General features: G+C 39.3%; 2 protein-coding genes across 4 annotated transcripts in view; one reads left to right on the top strand and one right to left on the bottom strand.

The window, feature by feature from the left end:
* Window positions 1-8,232: 8,232 nt before the first annotated feature.
* Window positions 8,233-21,850, bottom strand: DNASE2B (deoxyribonuclease 2 beta). 2 transcript variants are annotated; one of them, XM_081144867.1, is made up of 6 exons: window positions 21,526-21,850; window positions 18,429-18,606; window positions 14,227-14,308; window positions 11,755-11,916; window positions 9,969-10,166; window positions 8,233-9,618 (listed from the first exon to the last, which is right to left on the bottom strand). In XM_081144867.1, exons 1-6 carry the CDS (start codon window positions 21,732-21,734, stop codon window positions 9,278-9,280), a joined length of 1,170 nt encoding a protein of 389 aa, XP_081000993.1. In that variant the 5' UTR covers window positions 21,735-21,850; the 3' UTR covers window positions 8,233-9,277. The 2 variants fall into 2 exon arrangements, with proteins under 2 accessions (XP_081000993.1, XP_081000994.1); XM_081144868.1 differs by lacking the exons at window positions 18,429-18,606; window positions 21,526-21,850 and adding an exon at window positions 14,478-14,519 and having other exon boundaries at window positions 8,239-9,618.
* Window positions 21,851-22,340: 490 nt separating this feature from the next.
* The window catches only part of LOC308560215 (uricase), a gene marked incomplete at its 5' end in the record, with an annotated part of 28,767 nt that continues 26,874 nt past the window's right edge, over window positions 22,341-24,233 (top strand). Inside the window, one exon of one of the 2 annotated variants that reach the window (XM_081144005.1) lies at window positions 22,341-22,445. In XM_081144005.1, coding sequence (XP_081000131.1) covers window positions 22,341-22,445 — 105 coding nt within the window. The remainder of the gene's footprint in view (window positions 22,446-24,233) is intronic. The other variant, XM_081144006.1, reaches the window with a different exon arrangement.

The following is a 24,233-nucleotide window of genomic DNA, read 5'->3' as shown; positions in this document are numbered from 1 at the left end:
TCTCACATACAAGAGAGGGAACCAGCTCTCAGGGTTCAAAATTACGAAAGAAATGAGAACATGTCACTGCAAAATATGACATTTCAGTTTAAGGATTATTTTGAGCTAAAGGCACTTGAAAAAGAGTAGGTATAAGAAGGGTCCTCTGACCTCCCCCTTTCTTCCTAAATGCAGGCAATAAAACTCCCATGTGAAAGACGTCCATCCTATGCCAGGAAGAAAGAAACACTCCGGGAGCTGAGGCCCCGAGAATTCTGTACAAACAGGCCTTGTTAAAATAACTCTTTTCTAGAACAAAACAAACAAACAAACAAACAAACAAACAAAATTGAAACAGACTCATAGATACAGAACAGATTGATGGTTGCCAGAGGGGAGGAACTTGGGGGACTGGGTGAAAAAGGTGAAGGGCTTAAGAAGTACAACTTGGTAGTTACCAAATTGTCATGGGGACGTAAATTACATCATAGGGAATATAGTCAATAATATTGTAATAACTATGCATGGGCCAGGTGGGTACTGGAAATATGGGGGGAATCACTTTGTAAAGTATATGATTATCTAACCACTATACTGTACACCTGAAACTAATCCAAAGTAATATTGAATGTAAACTGTAATAAAAAATTTAAAAATAAAACATGTATCCTAATTTTACATTAAAATAAATAAATAAAAAAACCCAAAACCGTTTTCTTCCTTTAGCCTCCCCATTTATTTCAGTTACTTTTCCATAATTGCCTCTCTTTGTTCAATTTAGCATAAAAGCCTTTAGGTTTCTCCACTTCTTTGGGTCTTCATTTCCTTATGAAGGTTCCATGTCACATAGAACCTATATTAAATAGAGCTGGTAGGATTTTATCCTGTGACTCTGTCTTACATCAGTCTCATTCCTAGACCTGGCCAAAGACTCTAAGAGGGCAGAGATAAAGTTTTGCCTCCCTACAAATTTTGGAAAATGATAGCTTTGCCTCTGAAAGAAGGGGTCAGAATTTTCTGTTGCCCTCTTCCTTAAAATGTCTGGTAAAACTCTAGGTGCAAAGGGTTTTGTAGTTGTGCGCCAGGCACACACATGTAGGTAGAATCACGGTCTCAGAGGCAGATGTGACGTGATCACGGGCATTGTTAGCCACTGCCTGTGTGTTTCTCAGCAGTCAGTTGCTATTAAATTTTGATGGCAAGTGTTGCTATCTAACATTTATATAGCAAGGCCCTGTCTAGTAAGTGCGCAGCGATTGTTAAATCATCAACAACGAGATCACGGAGACTGCAAAAGTCAAAATAGCTTCCTGTTTCTCTCTTCTCAAAGCAATTTTTCCCCTTGGGTGTTATGTAATAAGCTTTGTGGGAGCAGTTGGTTATGGTGGTAAAATCTACTTCCAGGTAAGAGAGTAAAAAATAGAAATAGAAAAAAAACAGTTAGATTTGATAAAAAATGATGTCGTTTTTCATCTAAACAAACAAATATGTGTATATGTAAAGACATAGAAAATAATTTGAAAAAAATGCACATAAGGGTATTAACATTAGTTTTGTATGGGAATGGCAGAAGTACTTTGAAAAGTATCAGTTGGCTTTATAGTGGTTTAATTTACATACACTACAGTGAAATACTGTAACCCATTAAAGTATACAGTACTTTGAATTTTCTTTCTTTTGCTTATCTGTATATTGTAATATTTTCCAGTGAACAGATATTTCTTTTTTTAATTAAAAAATTTTATTTAAAAACGTAAAGATAATTTGAAAACTATGTTAAAAATATGAAAGTGTGGCTCAGTTGGTTGAGCATTGATCGTCTCAAGCACCAAGAGGTTGCTGGTTCGATTGCCGGCCGGCGCACACTCCTGGGTTGCAGGCTCCTTGTGGGGGGCATGCAGGAGGCAGCCGATAGATGCTTCTCTCTCATGCATGTTTCTGTCTCTATCTCCCTCTCCCTTCCTCTCTCTCTCTTTAAAAAGAATCAATAAAAACATATTTTAAAAATATGGAAAAAATATGGAAAAGATTAATCTATGAGATAGTTATTTCAAAATTGATTTATATATTTCTCGCCCATGACATATGCACCAAAGGGTGGAATTCCTGTTTTCTTGCTCTAAAGGACCCTCCCCTAAACCACCCGCCTATACCCCAGTCATCTGGCTGACCCAAAGTGGCTCTGACCAACCCTACCTCCAAAGCCCACATCTCCCCATCCCCTCATGAATCAGTGGCCTCTAGGGGTTATGACAATCTTCTTACACAAAATGGAAAAAGAGGGAGACAGCCTCCTTTTCAGAAGGTTATAGATACGTGACAATGATATCAATTTATTGCTTAGGACAATCATTTAAATTACTTTCCTTCCTTCAATTCTGTTTGAAATACCTCCCAACCATAGAGTGATAATTGAATATAGTGGAAACTTAACACAGTCTAAATATATCAACGAGATTTTCTTCCATGGATAGCTCTCCTGCAAAACTACTGGAAACTTTCTGAGACTCTAGGATATGAAGGAAAACAGTGGTGAATGATATATACAGGATCCTGGGATTAGGTGGGGATGTTGCAAGCCTCGGAAGCTAGTAGCTTCCGTGCCTAAAAGGTTATGAAGGAGATCCTAACCTGCCGATCAGGCACACAAGGTGCTTCCATCAAAGCCAAAACAAATGATCAAATATTTATTGAACACCTGCCTGCCTCCTATTCAGATACAAAGTCCTCCTTTGTACACTTCAGATGCTGCAGCCTAGAAACCCTGATCAGAACACACGACTTTATTTAGTTAACATTGTCCCACGGGAGCAGTGACACAGCATACAGTGCCTGCTTACTGCGTAGGACCTTTACAGATATTATTTTTCTTGATTTCTCCATTTTACGAATGAGGAAATCAAGGCTTTGAGGGTTTGGTTAAATTGCCCGAGGCCACATGGAAAGTAGTAGAACTGGAATTTAGACCTCGGAAGCCTTGCTCCCCGGAATCGCCTCACTCCTGTTTGCTCTGCAAATAAAGGCAGCAGCGCTCTTTAGCCGCTTGTTAACGCACTGAAAGCGTTTGCAAAGCACTCTCGCCCGTGTCTGCAAGGCTTACGCCTGTACCTTCCTCTTCTCTCAAGACTATTTCTTTCATTCATTTCCTCTCGATTCCTCAAGTATGAGTTAAAGTAAAAAATGACTGGCTTTCACATATTTGTCTGTTTGTTATTGAGGAAGCGCTGTCACCAGGGAGCAAGGGAGCAACTGCACAGCGTTCTCGGTTCCTTCGCTTTATTGACGCCAATCCGTTAGACGGCTGTCTTCGCAGCATTGAGTAGCTGCTAGAATGTGGTGCGGACAGAGCATTTCCTTTTCTCTCCGCCTCTGAATTAATAAGATTAATTAATACAGTTAATGCTTATTATTGTTCTGATAGTTTAAAATGCAAGATATGGGAACCTTTTTATGTGCCAGGCACTAAGTGTTTTACAGAGATTATCTTATGCCTGTTATTATCATTGTTGTTTTTCAGCTTAGAAAACTATTTAGAGAGGTTAAGTAATTTGTTCAAGGCCACACAGCTTGTAATTGCTCAAGGCCGGCAGAGCGGGGTCTCACGCCCGGCCTGCTGCGCGGTTCTTCAGAGCTATGCCCCCCCCAACTCAGCTGGGCTCTCGGGGGTGGCACACAGAACTCAGTCAAATACTGCTAATGTATTAACCATTTCCTTTAAAGAACTTTGCAAGAAATGTGAGGAAACCAACAACAAAAATCAAGAAGTATTAGAAATAAAAAAATCGAGTGGAAAGAGAAGAAAAGACAGGCCCGTTAGCAAGGAACGGGAAGTGAGATGGGGCAGGGACAGCGGCTCTGGGTCCCTAGCCGTCACTGCCCACCGCGGGGAGCTGTGCTGGCACTTTAAAGATTTGGCAGAGAGCCCGATGGGGCACTGCCCGCAGTGATGAGACATTTTCATTTGTTTGGCTGATGTGTGGCTTCTGAAAGTTCTTTTAAAGAGAAGTGTCAGGGTGAGAAGAATGAGACTAAGGGATAGATTTTTAAAGTAATTAATTGAAAAGAACTACATTCCTTGAATGTGTGAGGGAAAGATAGATAGGAAATCATTTTGATCCCTTTGTGGTGCAGCCTCATATAGGTATGATCTAGTCACGTACGGTTATAACAGCTGGTCTGAGTGGAGCATGATTCTAATAAGGCCATAGGCATATAGGTCATAGGGGCCATAGGTTTACAACAGAGAACATCTTTTCTATGTAACCATAATCAGGCAGCCACCTGCAGGACACTGGTAACAACGGAATCTGAGTGACAGAATATATGCAAATCCATTGTCATTCTTATGCAAAGGCTTGCAGATATCTTGCAATGATTAATAATAGGATCTTTTTATGGTAACAAGCAAATATTTACTGAGCACCTACTATATGTGCAGTTTCTACTATGGAAATAACTATAGTTATTATTAATTTATACATGAACTTCTCACAGCTTTTCTTTTCTTTTCTTTTCTTTTCTTTTTTTTTAATGTCTCTCACATTTATCTTTTCATGTTTCACTTGTTACAGACTTCAGCCAGGACATCGTATTTCACATCAGGATTATCATCAGAACCTCCTAAAATGGAATAGAACAGAAAAAATAAATTGTTTTGGAGCTGAAAGGACATCATTTAGTCCAAAATGATTACAAAGCTCAGACCCTATCATAGTCTAACTTCCTTTAAATTATCGCCTCTATCACAATGTTCATCTGTCTCCTCAAGAATACCAGTTTAAATATTGAGTTTAATTCATAGCTTGGCTTTAAGGTCCCACCTTGTATTGTGGCCCTACTCTCCCTGTCCAGTCTCATTTTCTTAAGTTCCCGAAGCACATCCTCTCCTCTGGTCAAGCCTCATTTCTTACAGTTGTCTCCTTCTCATGTGTTACTCCGGTCTACCTCTGAAACTTTGCTCATAACATTGCTTTCTCCTAGAACATCTTTCCTCCCATTCCAACTCCATCCATCCTTGAAGAGCCCTTGATTTTCCATTTCTACAATGAAGACCTCTTAACTGTTCTTCATTAACCACCTCTCTGAACCAATATGTAATTATAACACATACCACAATTTAGTATAGAATTTCAGTGTTGAAAAAGACCTTAAAATCATCCAGTTCTGCCTGGCCGGTGTTGTTTAGTTGGTTGAGTGTCATCTGGTGCACCAAAAGGTCTCCAGTTCGATTCCCAGTCAGGGCACCGCTGTCCCCCACAAAAATCATCCAGTTCTGCCTTTCAATTTATGTGTGAATCCTCTCTACCACAGCCCTTCCAATTACATTTTGCTCTTTATTCAAACATGTATCTAGGCAGATCTTTCCATCTTTTATGTTCATTCATTCATTCAGCCGGTATTTACTGAGCACCTAATAATCCAAGCATTCCGCTAGGACCTGGGCATTTGACAGTGAACAGAACACAAAATCCACATTCTATCATGAAGAAAATATTATATAATGAATGGTAAATGCTAAAATAAAATAAGATGGGGTATTGTGTAAGAAAGGGACTGGAGATGTTAATTTTGTTAGGATGACCAGGAAAGGCCTCTCATAAGAAATTACTTAATAGCTGAGGGACCCTATGATGAGAAAAGGCCAGTCATGTGCAACTCTGGGAGAAAAGTTTTTTAGACAGCAAAATAGCAAGTGCATGACTTTGAGGTGGCCTTGGTCAATGGATTATTTTCTTTGGTGTCACAGGTCGACTCTTGGGCCAGTTATTTGGAGCTGGAGAGGAAAGAGTCACTTGATGCCAACAGATTGTGGAAAATAGTTTTTCTAAGAAAGGTATAAGGGGACAGCAGAAGTGATTTGGAATTTTCACATTAGAACTGCCACTCTAACTAGTGCCATAGGTTTATTTTTATTTTTAATTTTTTTCTCCAATATCACATTAAGTAGTTTCCAGCCAAACTTCCTACACTTCTTTGTAAGATACATTCACATCTTAGATGTGAGTCTTTCATTCTAGTACTTATTTTAAACCAAAGTATAGAACTTAAGTTTTATTCATTGATCTCTCCCATATCCTCCCATTTCACCCAAAGAGAATCAACAAAAACATCTCCTATATTCTCAAGTGTTTCAGTTTCCTTCCAATAATATCATTCTCCTAAAGACATATGCCAGTCTCCCCATAGGAATCAGCATCATTGGGTAGCATTCCTGGGCACATGCTTGAGAAGGACAGCAATACTAACTCTCTTCGGTTTATTGTGGCTGCCTCTAAGCTCCACCACAGGGAACTTCCAACACCAAGATATATATTTTTCTGCCCAGAGTGTTTGGTATCCCTGAACTGCCGGGACTGTTCAATTTCTTTCTAGCATGTGGGGGGTGGGGTGGTCTAGCCACTTCCCGTCTCCCCCTTCGGCAGGAACCACATCCTCAATGTGTGTCTCCAGTGGGCCAGCATCTTCTCTTTCTTCTCTCTGTCACATCCCTATATTCCTCATTCTATGGATTCTGATTTTGATTCACTTCTGCTGAGCTTGGAATGAAAGCACTTTTCTAGAGAGTATGGGGATTTGCATTTTGGGGAAGTAGACTCAGACTGACTGTGCATTTTTCATCCAATAGAATTTCTTCACCTTTGCTTTCTCTTTTACCTTTTCATTCCTTCTCTATACTATTGGACCAAGTTTTCAACCGCTTTGCCTTTGAAGTTAGTATCTTGTACTTGTTAGTTTCTCAATCTTAATACTATTTTATTGGAATTGTTTCTTCTCAGATGCTCTTTGAGAAGCCAAAACATATTTTTCTAACCTCTTCATATTTTCAAACATTTAAGTTAGGCTGTTAGTATTCAACACACCATAGCTCATGCTTGCTTCTGACAGGAAGGTAAACTTAGCTTTACCTCCACCTGTTATTAAATCAATGCCATTAGATCTCATGAGTCTTGGTTGGTATTGAGATATCAAGATACGTATTATCCCATATTACATCATTTCCTTTTACTGTCTCTTGACATAGAAGCTAAGAGCATAGCCTTGCAGGTCAGATAGACTTCTGTGATATTGTATAAGTTTCTGAAACTTCACAGGCCTCAATTTCCTTATTAGTAAAATGTGGGTATTAACAGTTCCTACTGCATAGCATTGTTAGGATTTCTTCAGATAAATACCCAGAAGTGAATTGCTGGATCACATAGTAGTTTCATTTTTAATTTTTTGAGGAACCTCCATACTGTTTTCTATAGTGGCTGCACTAATTTTCAATCCCACTAACAGTGTACAAGGGTTCCCTTTTCTCCACATCCTCACCAGTACTTGCTTATTGATTTTTTTAAAGCTCTCTGCAATTTTTAAATTTTTGAAATTAAGAAAAAATTGCAGTTGACATTCCATATTATTTTATATTAGTTTCAGGTGTATAGCATAGTGGTTAGATATTTATATAACTTACAAAGTAATTCCCCTGATAAGTCTAGTACCCACCTGGCACCGTACATAGTTATTAGAATATTATTGACTATATCCCCTATATTGTACTTTAGGGAATGTAGTCAATAATTTATACAATATTGTTGTTATTATTGACTATACCCTCTCACAATTTATACTTGCTTTGTCTCCACCAAATCATGTGCTTTGTGGGTATGAAAAAATATATAAAAGTAATTTTTAAATGACAGATATGCAATTTTTTCAAAAATTAGCAAATGCTACATGATAATACTGAACCTCCATACCTCTGAAGGGCCACTGGACATATTAATGAGGTTCATTTTTTCCACTACTGGGGATGGAGATAATAACCCTCTCTACGTGTGTGGGGATAAGTTAAATCTTCGGCATCAAGGTCAAAAGCCACATTTTACAGAAAAAGTGACTTACTCCATGAGGATAAAGAGACACTTTGGAAGCTGATAGGTTAATTCCTTCATAATGCTAAGATGTCAATTTTTGTGGGAGCCACTGAGTCAGAAAGGTGTAGACACATCTGATCAGAACAGTGTTTTTGGCAATGGAAATGGTAACAAGCCTAAGAAGCTTGGCTCGCAGACCCAGCACTGGTTTTCTGGTGTTTAAAGCCATCAGTTATCATTGCTAAGGCAAGGACACTAGTAAAATAACAGTAATAACATAATAGTCATCATTAATTTTAAAATAAGAATAAAGTGCAAATAAAAAAAACAACAAGTTATTCTTCAGTCCTTCCTGATGTTATGATTACTTTTGCTAGATTATAAACTTCTTAAAATTGAGAACCATATCTCAAACTTTATTAAGCAATTAGTACTTAATACAAATTTATTATTATTCATTTACATAATAGTTATGTTTATTGATAAGAATTACAGAAAATAAGACATCCTGGAATTAAGATTATTAGATTTGATTCTGGTTTCTTTATGTTACACTTCTTTATTTCTCTTAAGTTGATGGGCTGCACTTAGGTGCTGTTTTATTTCTTTCTCCTGATTAAAAAATTTTTTTGAAACATATTACTCATTTCTAAACTTTCTTTTGTCTTTTCTTGCTAGGTGTGGTCATTCAGATTCAAATTCCAGTAGTATTGTCAACTCTGGGTCAGGCTGATTATCTCCATTTCATAGATAAGAAAACCAAGGTTCAGAGAGTTCAAGTGAATGATCTAAGATCATACAGTTAGTAAGTAGCAGCTGCAAGAACAGCATGGCTTAATCATAAACCAATGAGAAAAAAAATCTAAGAGGAATAAGAGTAAATAATATGAAGTACACAGAGAAAGAGATGTTTTTTTCCCTTCAAAAAAAAGGTGGATAGGTCCTGGCCTATGTGGCTCAGTTGGTTGGGCGTTGTCCTGGAACAGAAAGGTTACAGGTTCAATCCCTGGTAGGAGTCATCTCAAATCGATGTTTTTTTCCTCTTTCCCTCTCTTTTCTCCTCTCTCTAAAAATAATATTTTTTTAAAAAAAAGAGTAGGAGAGTCATGGAAGTCTTTGTGAAGGAGGTGAAATTTAATCTACAAGATTGCCAGTCAGTCCATGAGCAACTGAGAGTTGACTAATCTGGGGCAAGTATTTTTTCTTTCATTCTCATTTTAGTTATATATATTATAGTTTTTGTTTAGAAAATATAAATGCAAAGTAAATAAATTGCCACTAATTAGAATTTAAAATGGCAAACATGGGAGAAAAGTGTTTTACTTGACGATATGTGGATTATAAGTACATTCATAGGCTTTCAATATATAAAAAATGAATCTGCTGGAAGAAGATCCACTGTCAATGCTGAAAATGTTAGTACATATGTCCATTCACCAAGTTTAGTTACAGTTCTCATAATACAAAACTAATCCCTGAAATGCTTGGTAAATACGCTGATTCTGGGTACAAATGAATCCTCCACTCCTGAAGGCTTGATAGGGGCTCCGATTTAGGTCTCCAATACATGTCCAGTGATTTTTGGTGCCCTTTTGAGAAATACACCATTTGGCATGATCCTGATAAGAGCTGAAGTAAGATTGTCCAGATATCTTGATTGCTTTGACATTGTAGACATGATAAGGAAGGGAGCAGTTTGAAGGAAGCTTTTGTCTCTTTCGCTGCCAGGTTTCACTAAGCAAGTTTGTCTTCAACCGTTGAGCCATCCAGGCTGCAAAGATGTCTAGAGTTTATAAGGAGAAAGATAGTGAGGTTAGTATTTATACTTAGATAAGTCTCTGAAAATATCCTCAGGAATGAAAATCATCATTCATCCCTGATATGTGGATGTCACAACTACAATAATAGCAACATAATCGAGATAGTGGATGGGAGAACATTTTGTAAATGCTAAAGTAATATGCAGATAAAAGTTGTTATTATTATTACTGAAACCATATTGACATCTGAAAATGTCCCCCTCCCCTTCTCTACTTCTTTTCCCCTGAATAATCAGGAAATTTCCTCTACACAATCCAAAATAGTTCAACAGCAGAGTTTTATAGCATATTGTTTGATGATGGTCTTTCATACCGTCAAGAAAAGAATCAGACTTTGCAAAATGGAGGAAGTTTTGCCCCTGGGCTGACTGAAGTGTGGCAAGGTGCCGGCCAGGGACCTCTGATGAGCTGGACCTGGCACACAGCTGGGGCATGTGAATGAGCTCCTGGTGAAACGTAGCTGGGATGGAACAGCTATAAATGTTTGGGTTGTAGATTAAGAGCTGAGAATCTGAAAAAAAGAAATGATAAAGAAAATTTGAGAATTAAGATACAAATGGAAATCTTGTTGATATTACAGGTCTTTTGTGAATTAAAAAAACAGAACAAAAGTATTCCCCTTTTTTAAGCCAATAGCTCTCAAATAACTTTTGGATTAAAACAGTTGACACCTATTGAGCACTTCCTACTTTGCAGGCATTGTTCTATGAGTTTTACGTGGATTTACTAATTAATCCTCATAGCAATCTTATTATTAGGTAAGTTCGTTTATCATTATTCTCATTTTATAGATGAATTAATGGATAATTCATGTCACGTGCCCATGGTTATAAAGCTTGTAACTGATGGAGTTGACATTGAAACCCAGGCAGCCTGGCATTGGAGGCCATATGTCTTTTCTTCTATGTGTACATATACGAAAGTGGAGAGCACCCATGAACCAATCAGACAGCTTTAAGAATGACCAACTCATGGTGTGCACACCTAAGTTCTATATTATTTAGCTGTCTAATCATTACATGAACTCTACTCATTAGACTGGTGTTTGATTTGGCTCAGAAATCCTTGTCATAAGATGAAAATTGAATGAAAAACATTTCTAAACCTCTTTTATCTAGAGGCAAGTCACTCCTTGCCATTATTTAGCAGCCACCTGAGTAAAAATTGATTGGTAAAACAGTGTTACTTGTTCAACTCCACCCTTCTCATAGTTTTTCAAAGCCAAGTAATTGGACCATTTGAGCTTGAGACCTTAAAGCAAGATCATCTGGGAGCTCAGAAGGGTCAGGTTGACAGCCTACAGGCAATATGAGATCTACACAAATTTTTTTTGGGGGGGGGAGGGAAGATATTAACCAAAGAATTTATATGTATAATGAATTGCCCATGGTCACAAACAACAGTACAGTGAAGGCTTGGGGTGGAGGGGGAACTGGTGGAGGGGGGCAATGGGGGTAAAAGGAGGAACATCTGTAATACTCCAAACAATAAAGATTTTTAAAAAGTGGAAGGACATTCAATCTAAAAAAAGAAAAAAGAAAGAAGAAAAGGAAAGTGAAAACCTAAAAAAAAAAAAAAAGAATTGCAACCATATTTAAAAAGCAGGATCCTTCTCTCTCTCTCTCTCTGTCTTTCATAAACACACACACACACACAAACCCTAGATTTTCTGTTACTATTAAAAAAGTATGGACATCTGTAATCATTAGGTCTACATTCCTGCAGAGCTATAATATGATGGAGCTGAAGCTTTTGAGGGAAGCTGGGGGAGAGTCAACACCCCAGTTTGTCACTATCCCCACTGCCTGAGCAACACTCACCTGTTTCACCCATTTCTGTTACCTGCCTGGCCTCTGAAGACATTTGAAACTACTACCCCTGATCAAGTTCATAGAATTCATTGAAGGACCAGGAAAACAAGTTCCAGTAAGCAAGCCTGACCCAAGTCTCGCTATGGCCAAGCCAATATTAGAATGAAGGGATCAGAAGCTCTATGAATAGAGAAACAAGTGAGGTGAGCAATTTATTAATATAGCCCAAACATATTAATATAGCCCCTTCTTCAACATTGCTATCTACTTTTTTGCACACTCTGTTACCTATGGCTTCGTACTGGTTGTACTTGAAAGTTACGCAGATGCCAGTTTGCCCATTGCGTCTCCCTGTGGGCGGATAACCATAGCCTTCTTCAGGAAGTGGAGGAAACTGGGGAACAGAATGAATTAACCAGAATCCCTGGACTCTGTTCCACAGCAGTACACCTATCAAAGATACAATTAATACAGATAAATTAGAAAAACAAAGCTCCTTTTTTTCAAATAGAGTTCAAAGTTACAACATTTAAGCTCATTTATACTTCAGGCTAATATTTTATTAGGCTGATAATCACAAGCCAGTTTTCTCAAAGATTTCAAAACCAATTCAGGCACACATTGCATCGCCCCATTTCTGATAATAAGCCACCACAAAAGGGAATCTAGGTCAGCTGTCCTGTGAAGAGTTAAAAGGAATTTCATGTTGAAACCACAAAGAAAATTTGTTTTGACAGAATGCAAATTTGCTTAATTGGAATTTGACCTGGTTAAACTATACAGTCACTTGGCAAGCTTTAGATATGTCTTCACTGCTAAGCAGCTATTTTCAAAAGCAGAGTTGAAAGAGAAAATATCAAATGAAGAAATGTACTTGCAGTAATTTGTTGTAAGGAATGGATGCTTATTTATTTGCAGAAGAATCACCCAATTGCACAAGCCCCCCTCCTTCCCCCCAAAGAATCAAAGAGAGATAAAGGAAAGCCATGCTGAAGCATTTCAGTTAATTGTGTTTAGTAAAAATCTCTAGAGCAAAATAAAATGGAAGCCAGAAAAGAAGAAAACAGATTTTCATCATCTTGTGACATGGCAAAAAGAACCCTGTCCGACAGGTATCTATGACTATTCATGTGTTTATAAATATATCAAGGTAGTTTGGGTATGCTAACAAGACTTTTTAGTTTACATATAACCATGCAAACATAAAATTCATTCACATTTGCCTTAATGTTACGTGGAAACCAAATGCCTGCCAGTTATCTCTCTTTCAAAAACACCCTTTAAGAAAGCACACTATTGCTCCCTCGGTGCATATGGAATCCATACCTATGTGTGGGTAGAAAATGTTCAAAATTCTGTTGTTTATCTGAGTTGAATAACTTTCAGGGGCTATCTTCTGCCCAGATGAGTGTGCTATTTGGCTGAAATCTTAACCTCCTGGTATGATTGCCACTGGATGTCAAGGCACCTGTTGGCAAAGAGAACTCCTCCACTTGACATTAGGCCCCAACCCTTTTCCAGTGTTTTTTCCCCCAAACCCTTGTAGCAACTAACAGAGTGGAATGAGAGTGGTGGTGGGAGGTTGTTGGTGCAGAAGTAGGAGAATGTGGCATATTATAAAAATTGTTGGATTCCATGCAAATAGGACTATCAGGATGGCAACTTGGCTAAATCAAAAGCACTCAATGCTCATGACATTTGACAGCCATTACAAATTATATTCTTAATCAGAGGTTGCAAACTGCAGCCCACAGGGCAAACCTAGCCTGCAGATACATATTATTGTGTTTGCAGAGTATTTTTAAAATGCTGAATGCACTGCCAACATTTAAAAACTGGTGAGATTTCCCACAAATACTAGCTTCCAACATCCTCTGAAAAAATTGCATTCCTATAAGCTATGCTGAGCAGTAACTGCCCTATTAGATCAAGTGCGTACTCTACTTTTCCAGTTACCTTGCTAGTTCAGCCCACTTCACTTGCTGACATTACTTGCCTTGTCCTTGAAAACATTTGAGTTTGAAACTTTATGAATATTTGCTGCCATAAAAAGTTATTCATTATACATTATTTTGAAAAATCATTGAAAACTAGTCATAATAGTTTTATTAAAATGTTTTAAAATATGCTTGATTGAAAAAGTAGAAAGGATTAAGTATGATTATCTAATGGGTATTAAGATTACATATTTATTTTTGTTTACTGGCATTTAAAATTTGTCTAGCTTATAAATGGAAAAATACCAAAAGTTACTATAATAAAATCACTATAATATGTAATAACTATATGACAAGAATTACTATAATGTAAAAACTATTTTAAAATAAGTTTTTAATTTATAAGTAAACATTTAAAAGTAAATGTTTATTTCAAAGGGAACTAGACACTGAGTGGAGTAAATTTTACACTATGTAAATTATACCTCAATAAACCTGGCTAATATGTATATACACACATGCACACACACATACACACACACACATAGAGGCTGGTTTTTCCAGTGGTCAGTGCATGAATTTCTGTTATAAAGCATATATCTAAAAATATGTTAAGAAAAAGGCATTTGTGAAAAGGAAATTGCCCAGTCAAATTATGTAATTTTAACTTGTGATAGAGAAAGCCTGTGCTCTGATAATTCAAAATAAAGCATTAAAAAGGAAAGCTTTCTTTTTAGTGTGGAATATAAGAGTGTTGAAGATGAAATGCTTAAGAAAATGTTGATTTCCAGTAGGAAAGAGAAACTAAGAGCCTTTGTCATACCTTTGGTGTGTCCATACTTCCTGCTGTAATTCACAGATCTGGGGACTCCATCATTGTATATTAGATAGGCGGTGCTGTTATTCTGCAGGAGCACATTAGGGTTACAATGGTGCAAATCCTCCACTTACAAATGCTCATGACATTTCTACCAGCTACCCAGCCTGCGATGCAGGGCTTTCATTAATACACATGAGAAGTCATCCGCTCCCCTCATAGGCAGCTTCCTCATCAACATGAATTCTGGGACCTACCAGGCAAGGGACAGGAAGTCTGTTCTCAACCATGCATGGCTTTGTCTTTGATACAGGAGCCCTATGCATTGTGGTGTGTGTGTGAGGATGACATTCCTATTTCTCTTGGTTGTTTTGAACCCATGATTCTGATTTGGCAACCAATATATAATAAAAAAGTACTTAAATATTTGTTCAGGAAATGAAGTAGGAACACCAGCCAAGGATTACACCTGGGTTTTTTTCTGTTGATATTATAGGCACAATGCAGAACTGGTTGTCAGGATCTGACTTCCTCTGCCTACTTTGTGCTTTGCCTCTTAGTCATAGCTCTGTGTTTAATCAGGGTTTCTCATTCTCGGCTCCCCCACCTCACTGACAAGGGAGGATTTTTCTTCAGTTCCTTTCTATATCACTTCACACTTGGTACTTCCCTTCTTAGAAAAAGTGGTGAAATTGAGTGTTATTGGGTTTCCTCTGGTAACGCAAAATACTAATAAATTCTCCAAACAGTTGGCCAAGTCTCAGCCAAGATAAAGCTGCTATTCTGAGAATATTTCAGTGTTATGTGTTAGAAAGTTACTTATATTTGTTCTGTGTGGTTTCATTTCACTTGTGTCATGAAGCAGTGACCTTTATTGAAGCCAATAAAATTGATATTAAAAAAATCTCAGCGACATAATTAAAAGCAGAAAAGGACAACCCATTTCCTTAAAAAAGGCCCTTGTTTTCTCTCTGGAAAAAAGTCAATAACTGAATCTCTTATAGTAGCTTAATTATCTGATGCAGTCTGAAATCATTTGTAAAAAAACTCACAACATAATCTGTGTAGCATTCTTGGCTACTGCGTTTACAACTATCAGGAAAGTAAGCTGCTTTCTCACTCTCATTTTCCACAGCTGACCAACGCTACCGTTGGCACTGACCCCGTCCTCTGGAGACCTCTGACAGTTCTTCTTTAAGCCTGCAGCGAATGTGGTAATGGGCCACTGTGTGCCTTTGGGGTGCATGTGGAGAGGCTCTGGAAAGATTCAGCGAGGAAATTCATTCTTAGAATAGATGGCGTGTATTATTCTAACCGGGTTTGAACAGCCAGCTAAGGTTATAGGGGTTGTAGCCGTAGTGGGGAGAGAGGCTCTCCGGTACAGGGCGAAGATCATGGACTTAAGAACAGGCAGATGTAAGCATGGGCCTTTGGACAGCTGTATTCCTTTAACACATATGTTAGGTATTATTTTGACTAGTGGGTGTTGAACAAGAAGGGTACGGTCTCTGCCCCCAGGCTAGCAGGCAGTATAGACAGGCAAGTACAAGCAGCTGCAGTATAGTTTGGTAAGTGTTACTAGGAAGGTATATGGAAGGTTCTTACTTACAAAGGCAAAAGAAGAGAAACAATTTTAAATGTAATCCAGACATTGGCCTAGGTGACCTTGATATCTGAGATGTAAAACCAGTTGGTCTGATCTTGTATTCTACTCGCAGTGAGAAGTTCAATTCCAGGCCAAGAGGTGGGAAATTATGTTCTCAAGGTCACATAGTTTGTTTCCAAAAAACACCAAATCTCACCTGGATATCACCCACTATTGTTGTTCTTCTTTCAGCTCCATGCCAATCAGACATGGAAATCAACCCCTTTACGGTAATTTTTTCCCCTAGAGCCTATCGCTCAAGGCATTGTGTATGAGCAGGTTTTACTGAAGGTATGAACATTAAATGGTTGTACATTATCAAGCTGACCTGTCCCCCAAATCCCTCCATTTTTCTTCTACTTTTTAATTCCTAACGACGATCTACTCCCCCTTTTTAAATATATATTTTTATTGATTTCAGAGAGAGGAAGAGAGAGAAATAGAAACATCAATGATGAGAGAGTCATTGATCGGCTGCCTTCTGCACACCCCCTGGTGGGGATCAAGCCCACAGGCCGGGTATGTGCCTTGACTGGGAATGGAACAGATCTCCTGGATCATAAGTTGGTACTCAACTGCTGAGCCAAGTCGGCTGGGCCGATCTACCCCTTTTTCATATTGCAGAGCAGGTTAGCTCTCTTGCTTTTCTAGGCTCTGGAGTTACTTTTGAGCCTTCAAAGATCATTTTTATATTCTGCCAGACTAAGAACCATCTGCCCCAACTAAGGTAACTGACAGATGCTTTACAATGTGGTTCCCACCCCACACTCCTCAGTCTCTGAGATGGGAAAGGGAACAATGTAAGTGTGTATTTTCTCACTTCTGAGTTGTGTTCTAGGTCTGCAGCTCCAACCCTGGAAAGCAGAAGCAGCTGCAGGCAGTTTTGATTTTACATAATAATCTATTATTTCAAAACAGAGTTCTTGCTGAGATAAAATATTTTTTTAAAGTACCTAGAGCAGTGCTTGGCACATCACAGTTACTTAAACAGCCTACAAATAAGTTTTGACTTTGTAACTTGGCTCTGAAGGTTGGTCTTAATGGCAAGTGGAAAAAGTGAATATTAGCATACACAGTAACAGCGCTTTGCACATTTTGAATAAATACTCAGATCCATATGTGCAGCAGTGCCAGAGTCTAACACAGTATTGTTGTGGGGATTAAATTAGTGAACAGCCTTGGCCAGTGTGGCTTAGTGGTTAGAATGTTGACCCACACACTGAAGGGGCACAGGGTCGATTCCCAGTCAAGGGCATGTATCTGGGTTGCAGGTTCTATCCTTGGCCTGGTCAGGCGCATGCCGGAAGCAACCAATCAATGTGTCTCTCTCACATCCATGTTTCTCTCTCTCTCTTTCCTCCTCCCTCCCTTCCACTCTCTCTAAAAAACAACGGAAAAAATATCCTTGGGTGAGATTAACAAAAATTAAATAATAAATAAATAAATACATTAGTTAACATATACAAAGGCCCAGGCACATTGTAAATGCTGAGCATTTTATGTATTTACTTCTCTATAAGTTGTTAGCTGGCAAATGCATACATGAGTGTAACTGGACATTGATTATTGTTTGATTTGACTTGTCACCCCTGATTGGAAAGCAGTGTCTTGTCACTGAACCTCAGATGGTGCCTGGAGCATGGGGAGACTGCCCTCACTGAGCCAGTAGGCCTACTTACCTATATCTCTTTTACTGGTTAGCTCACCGCCTGATGAAGTCCAGGTAGCAGGTTTAATCTCCATTTAGGCAAGTTAGATCTAGGGTCTTGAACTAGAGTCCTAGCCCTCAACCTAGCATTTTGAAAAAGATTCATTAAAAGGAAGTCTGAGTGACCCTTTACATAGGTCACCCCTACTCACCACCACCATGGCATAAACAACCCCATAGCTCATGACATGTTGATCAAAGATCTGCATTACATTGTACAGGGAAAGGGCTCTCCTCCCTATTTCCATTAGAGGGATAACACAGCAAGTACTGAGCAAACTGGCGGACTTTGGCAGCCAGAAGACTTCAACATGTAATTAGTACTACACGCCTCGCCCAGTGATACCTTTGGGCACGACGCTGAATGTACCAACAATTTGACATTACCATACAGCAGTGATTGTCAACCTTTTTCAGCTCATGGCACATGTAAACTAATTACTAAAGTTCTGCGGCACCCCCAAAAATCTGTATTTTTGCCAACTGGACAAAAAAGATAGGGTATAATTTTTATTTATTCACACCAGATGGTTATTGTAGTGTTGGCTGTTGTGATTTTTTCATTTGACAGTCTAAGGGAAAAGAAGTCAGTGCCCCTGACTAAATAGTCAGGTATTGTGTGTTTTAAAAATTCTTGCGGGACCCCAGTGTGTCTGCCGTGGAACAGCAGTTGAAAAGCACTGCTGTAGAGTCTGATGACATATCCCCTAAGGTCTTGCTCAGATTGATTCAGGTTGTGGATCAAGTTGCTAGGATTGGGGGGGTGGATAGCTGAGCAGTCAAAATCTTTTGGAAGCTTTGGATTCTGTCTTACACATTTTCTATGATTCAAATGAAAAATTAACTATAACATACCTTGGAGGCGTATGCTTCATACAGCTGTGCTAATGTCCTCCCCAAAGCACTCCCGGTGGCATTTATTAGTTGCTTACTTGTCCTCCAGCTTCTGCTTGTAGAGTCTAGGTACAGGTACTCTAGCCCAGTCTTTCTACTTTCCTTGTCTTGCCTTTTAGGTAACTTGTAAAAGATAAACCTAACAGGAGATAATGATGAATTACTAGCATTTATTGACTGCTATCCTGATAGCAGCCTCTGTGTTAAGCACTTAAATATTTCATATCACTCACATTTTATAAAAGGCCTCTGCATCCAAGCGAAGGGAAGTGCTCAAGCTCTTAGCCTTCCCCTGCCCCCTTATTCTTGCTCATTCCCAGAGAAGGAAATGGGAATCTGCCTGGACATATTCTGTGATATTACCTGGCCTGGTGGGTGGGATTCCTGCGGTGAAAGTACATGCATGTTGAGAGTGCCTCTCTATTGTTTCCACAGTCCGTGCTGCTACGCTGGGGAGAACGCCGAGGCCCAGGCCTGGACTGGAGTGTTTGGTGTGCTTTTCTCTTCTGCCCTAACTTCTTGTATGTTCATCTTTGCAACTGGCTGGCTGGGTCTGAGATTTGAGTTTGGGCTTTAGGGTAGGTGGAGGCTCCCCTGAGCTTCTGGCCTAAGCCACGTTCTTCAACTCAGGTATCAGAATGCTCTGCATTGAGAGTTCAGGACCAAGGCCAGTTAATTAAGTATGTGCTTTGCTTTCTTCTACTATTGTGTCCTGTTTGTATATCTCTTTTGGGGAGGAGAGGTAGTTGGACCAATATAGTGTGTGAGCGTGTTCGGATCGTCTAGCTCAGGGTTTCTCAAGGGGCTCTATCCACATTTTGAGCCAGATCATTCTTTGTCATGGGGGACTGTCCAGTGCATGGTGGCATCCTTGGCCTCTACCTATTAGATGCCAGTATACTCCCCAGTTGTGCCTATCAAAACTGTCTGCAGACATTGTTGAAATCCTCCTGAGGGCAAAAGCACCCCTATCTACCCAAATACTCCCCAGTGGCACAGATCCCACATTTAATCTTCAAACACTCACAGTAAAGCAAACACTGTAATGAATTCACTATTGTCACACAACAGTGTCTCAACTGCCTATAAGAGCTTCTCACTATGTACTTGGTTTTCTTTAGTCTTATGCTTCCATTTAAGGAAACTTTTTTTCTGCCCTGGCCATGCTTTCTTAGTCTCAGGGCAAGCTCCTCACATGTGGCAGGAAGCACGAAATTATTCTTTGGTGCTGACTTAGTATTACTCTGCCCTTTAACTCACAGTAAATTGTAGCAGCTTGAGATGGTCTTACCATCTGCTGAGCTCAGCATTCCTTCTGATATTGCTAAATAATGTGTCCATTTAGTTATGGCAACAAAAACCTTTAAATGCTGATAACAATTTGGTGGCCCCCCAGTGAAGGGCGTGTAAACTATCTGTGTGCCTTGACACAACAGTTGAGAACTAGTGCTTTTAAATATTTTACTTGGGTGATTATCTCTAATTATATGTTCAAGATTCCCAAATTGATTTCTACCCCAGATCTTTATGCTGAGGCCAGATAAACCTAAATGCAAGGATGTTCCAGAGAGGCTCATCTTTATATTTTTGAAAGCAAGTTTGTGATATTTTGCTCCAAATCTACTCATCCCCTGCTGTTAGGGAACACACACAGTCACAGAAGCCAGCAACCTGAAAGTCTTTCTTAACTTTTCTTTCCTTCTGTGACCTTCAGCCAATCCATTACTAAGTCTTCTCAGAGTGTTCCCTCCTCTCTGTTTGCATTACCACTTTACCACTTCTCTAAGAAGAGGTGGGTCCACACCTCTTCTCACCTGAATTGCTGCAAAGGTCATATTGGTCTTCATGACTCTTGACTGGTCCCCAGCTGGCCAGCCTTCACAGTACTGCTAGTGGGCTTTCTAAGATGCAAATCTGACCACATTACTTCCTTGCCTGAAGTCCTTCGGTAGCTCCCTTTCAGTGTCAAGTTCAGGCTCTGGGTCTCAGTACATAAAGCTCTTTATGATCTGGCCTTCACCTGTTTCCCTAAGCTCACCTCCTACCATCTCCTCACCTTCCCCTAAAGTGCCAGCAATACTGAACTGCTTCCAAACTCTCCCCCTTGATTCTAGTCTCTGGACCTCCTCATTGCTCCTTCATTGGCCTGAGATGCCCTTGTATCTCCCTTGTTTTTCTAACTTATATTTGTTCTTAAAACTTAGTTCAAAACTACTTCCTCAGAGAAGACTTTTGGGCTCTATGCTCCCCAGTGTCCCATCTATACCCTTAACACATAACAATGAGCTCGAGGGCAAGAATGATGTTTTGTTCATATTTGTATTTTCAAAGCTAGCACAGGGCCTGGGATGAGCTCAGTAGCTGCTGCAGAGACTGAGTGAGTGTGCCTGTGTTCTCCAGCCTGAAGTTTACACAAAGCTTGATGCCAGCCATAATGGCAAACTAAAATACCCTAATTAAAGAGTGAAAAAGTGATCAAAGCTTTAGGGGAATCCATGGCCATGATGCAAAGCTGTGTTTAGACTCTTTGGCACTGTTCAAGAGAACACTGACCTATCCCCCACTCCAATAGCTTCTTGTGCTACCTAATAAACGAGGTTAACCAGACAGTACTGTGTACGATCACGCCCTCTTTCTCACTGTCATAATAAGGAGCGTAAGCTCCAGAGTCGGAAAGAAAGTCATCTGCCTTCTCTCATTTGTCAGTCTCTAAAAGGATGTTGGAAGGGTTCTGTTAGCAAAGCCACGGTGCAATTAAAGGAAATTGCCAACTGAGAGAAGTTGTCAGCTCTACCCACGCCTGCGGCCAGCAGCCTTGCCCCATTGAGAGCAGTGAGTCAGGCCCATGGGGCTGCTCAGCTCTTTCTCAGGGGGAAGCTCCCTCACTCAGAAGCCTACACTTATCTAGATAGTTCGCCCATTTACACACTTTAATTTCCTGTCTTCTTAAGGGAGAGGTCTGGTAGAAGTCTCCTTTGGGACTTCACAGTATACCAGTTTACTTCTACACTCTGGCTTTCTATTTGCATGCAACAAACCTTGCATTTCATTTACCTACCAATCCACAGTGTCACCTTCTTCATTTCTGCACGATATTGTCGTCTCCAGGACCCCAAAGAGGCCAAGGAAGAGCAAAGCAAGGGTTGTTCTTAGAAGACTTGTCATTTTCCATCTGTCACCTCTATTCCATGCCACAGTAGAAAGCTTTCCCCATAGATTGTGGAGTCTGGGTTTCAGGTCTCTCTCAGGCTGTGCTGGCTCTGACATTCGCTTTCATTTACCTCTGCTGTTCATGGTTCGGGCATTCTCAGAATGGGAGGAATCCCACATAGTCCTGTGATTCTGTCACAACATGCCAGCGTGACTCTGGAGGCCTTTGTGCTGAATTGTTGACTGGTTTGCAAAGTCATCAAAAAGTTATATAGAGAAAAAAAGGATATATACTTAACCCTTTGGAGTGAACATTGAGTAATATAAAGTTCAGTAGGCAGGGGAATTCCATGTTGATAAGTAGATGTTGAATTAAATATATTTCATGATTCTCTCTCTCATGATTGTCTCTCTCTGAGTAAGAGCAAATGCTTGTGGTTCACACATTAAACAGAAACGACAAGACCTTATGGGTTAGTAATAACTGGGATCTATGCTTGCAATATTTTCTATCTTAATGCAACAGCTCCTGAAGGGTATTTCAAAGGGTTGTTTCAAAGTAAGAGCAAACTCAGTTGTGTTTTACCAAAGATGTTTACATATGCTCTCCGCCTCCTGGTTCTAGCCATTCAACATGGTATTTTAATGAGGCTTGGTGTCCAATTGGCTGTAATGGAATCAGGTAAACATATTGACCGCTCACTCTTCAGGTCAAATAGAAAAATGTTACAAATATCTGTTTTGCCCAAACTAGTCTTTCTCATTTTTGAAACTGAATCTGAAGTAGAAGGCGAAGAGAAAATGGCACATTACCATAATGACTATAAGGTGAGACAGTTCTCTTCTTAGTGGAGGGGAAGGGTAGATAAGTGTATGAAAAGAATTTCTTTAAGTGCGTGATGCTTTTGAATCAATTATTAAAAATACTGCTGTAATAAATAGCAGTTTACTTCATGCCTGGAAATCCTTATGGCTTTGATTTGTCCCTATATTCATGGATCCAGATCAGAGCCACTTAGGGATTCAGACCAAATTGGACCCTTGCAAATAGAATTAGTTCTGCGGTTAAATGGGAATTGTTCAGGGTTCTCAGGGCTCATACGAAAGGGAGGGCTTAAGGTTCTGTTTCTCCTAAGAAAAAAAGAGTTTTGTGAGGGACTACCCACTCACATGTACCTGTGGAGCCTGTGAAAAGGGCAGCATTCTGGACTCCAACTCAACCTGGCTAAATCATAATCCTTCTAGTTAGGCTCAGGAGTATACATTTTTCACAGGGTTCATGGTGATGCTGGTATGCCCTCAGCTGTGAGACTTGCTGCCCTGAGGCCAAGGCTATGCTATAGCTGGTAGATGTACAACTTACCAAATCGATAAACCAAGAAACATTTTTCTGACCATTCTTCCATGGGTATTGTTTTCTTTTATATATGTTTTTACTGCATTCAGAAAAAAAAGTTCTCAGCAACCCCAACCTTTTCATGAATTTTAAAAAATTTTCATAACATGAAGTTTACTTTTCTAAGTTAAAGTAAAATAAAATTAATTTTATTTATCTTGTGATACCTCCTGGCATTACAATGGCAATAGCTGAGTATGTCAGGCTTAGGATTCAGTGTTGCATTTAGAGAATATAAGCATCTTGTTTTCAGTTATGTAGGCTGAACATTTTTTGAATAAGATGTAAAATAATTTCTGCTTTACCCTCATTACATGCTTAGCACAGTGCCAGGCAAAGAGAAAATGATCCATAAATATTAGCTAAGATTATTTTTACTACAACCTGAGCCCTTCCTGTGGTTGGGCTAGGGTACATCTGCATTATGATGGTTTTTGCTAAATCTAATTTTATTTCAAGGTCTGGGAAAATGTTGTTAGGTTACTTTCTTTCCGATGTTGCTTTCAGTAAGCTTTCTTATCTCCCGTTGTTGCTGACATGATCATACCGAGTGTCAGTCAACAACCTTCCTTATGCAATCACTAGGCATCAAATACTGTACTGGACTTTGTGGGGATCCAAGGATTTCAACATCACCTTAAAGCCTAGATTCCAATGTCTCTCAGCTTTTACTAAAAACGGCAAAGTAATGTTGTGGACAGAAACAGAGTGAATTTGGCAGATGGGGAAAATTCAAATTGGGCAGAATATTTTTCACAATATTACTTACTTTTTAAGCCCAAGCAATACAATGTTATGAAAATACCATCTCTGCCTCACAACATGATCACCTCTAAAAATAGTAGAAAATCTAGTCGTTGTAACTTTGCCAAGTATACTGAACAAGAAAGAGTTCACTTGTTAATGGGCTTCTTATTTTATGGTTGAAGTTTACATTCATTCATCCAATAATTCTAGAAAATCTCAGTCTTGATCTCTTGGAATTCTGACTCTTCCACATTTGCTCTATTATATCTTTCTAGTACATTTTATGTCTCTTTCATATATTCTATCTCCTGTGTGTCTGCATTAATCCTTGATTCTTTTTTTAAAATTTAAAATTTAATTTTATTGTTGACAGTATTACAGATGTCCCCCAATTTCCCCCCCTTTACCCTCTTCCTCCCAGCCTCTGCCCCCCCCCCCCCCCCCCGCAGGCCTTCACCACACTATTGTCCGTG

This window comes from Miniopterus schreibersii (genome assembly GCF_964146895.1).
Source record: "Miniopterus schreibersii genome assembly, chromosome: 8".
Classification (NCBI taxonomy): Eukaryota; Metazoa; Chordata; class Mammalia; order Chiroptera; family Miniopteridae; genus Miniopterus; species Miniopterus schreibersii.
Note: the sequence above shows the minus strand (reverse complement) of the source record. Positions and strands in the feature narration are given on the sequence as shown.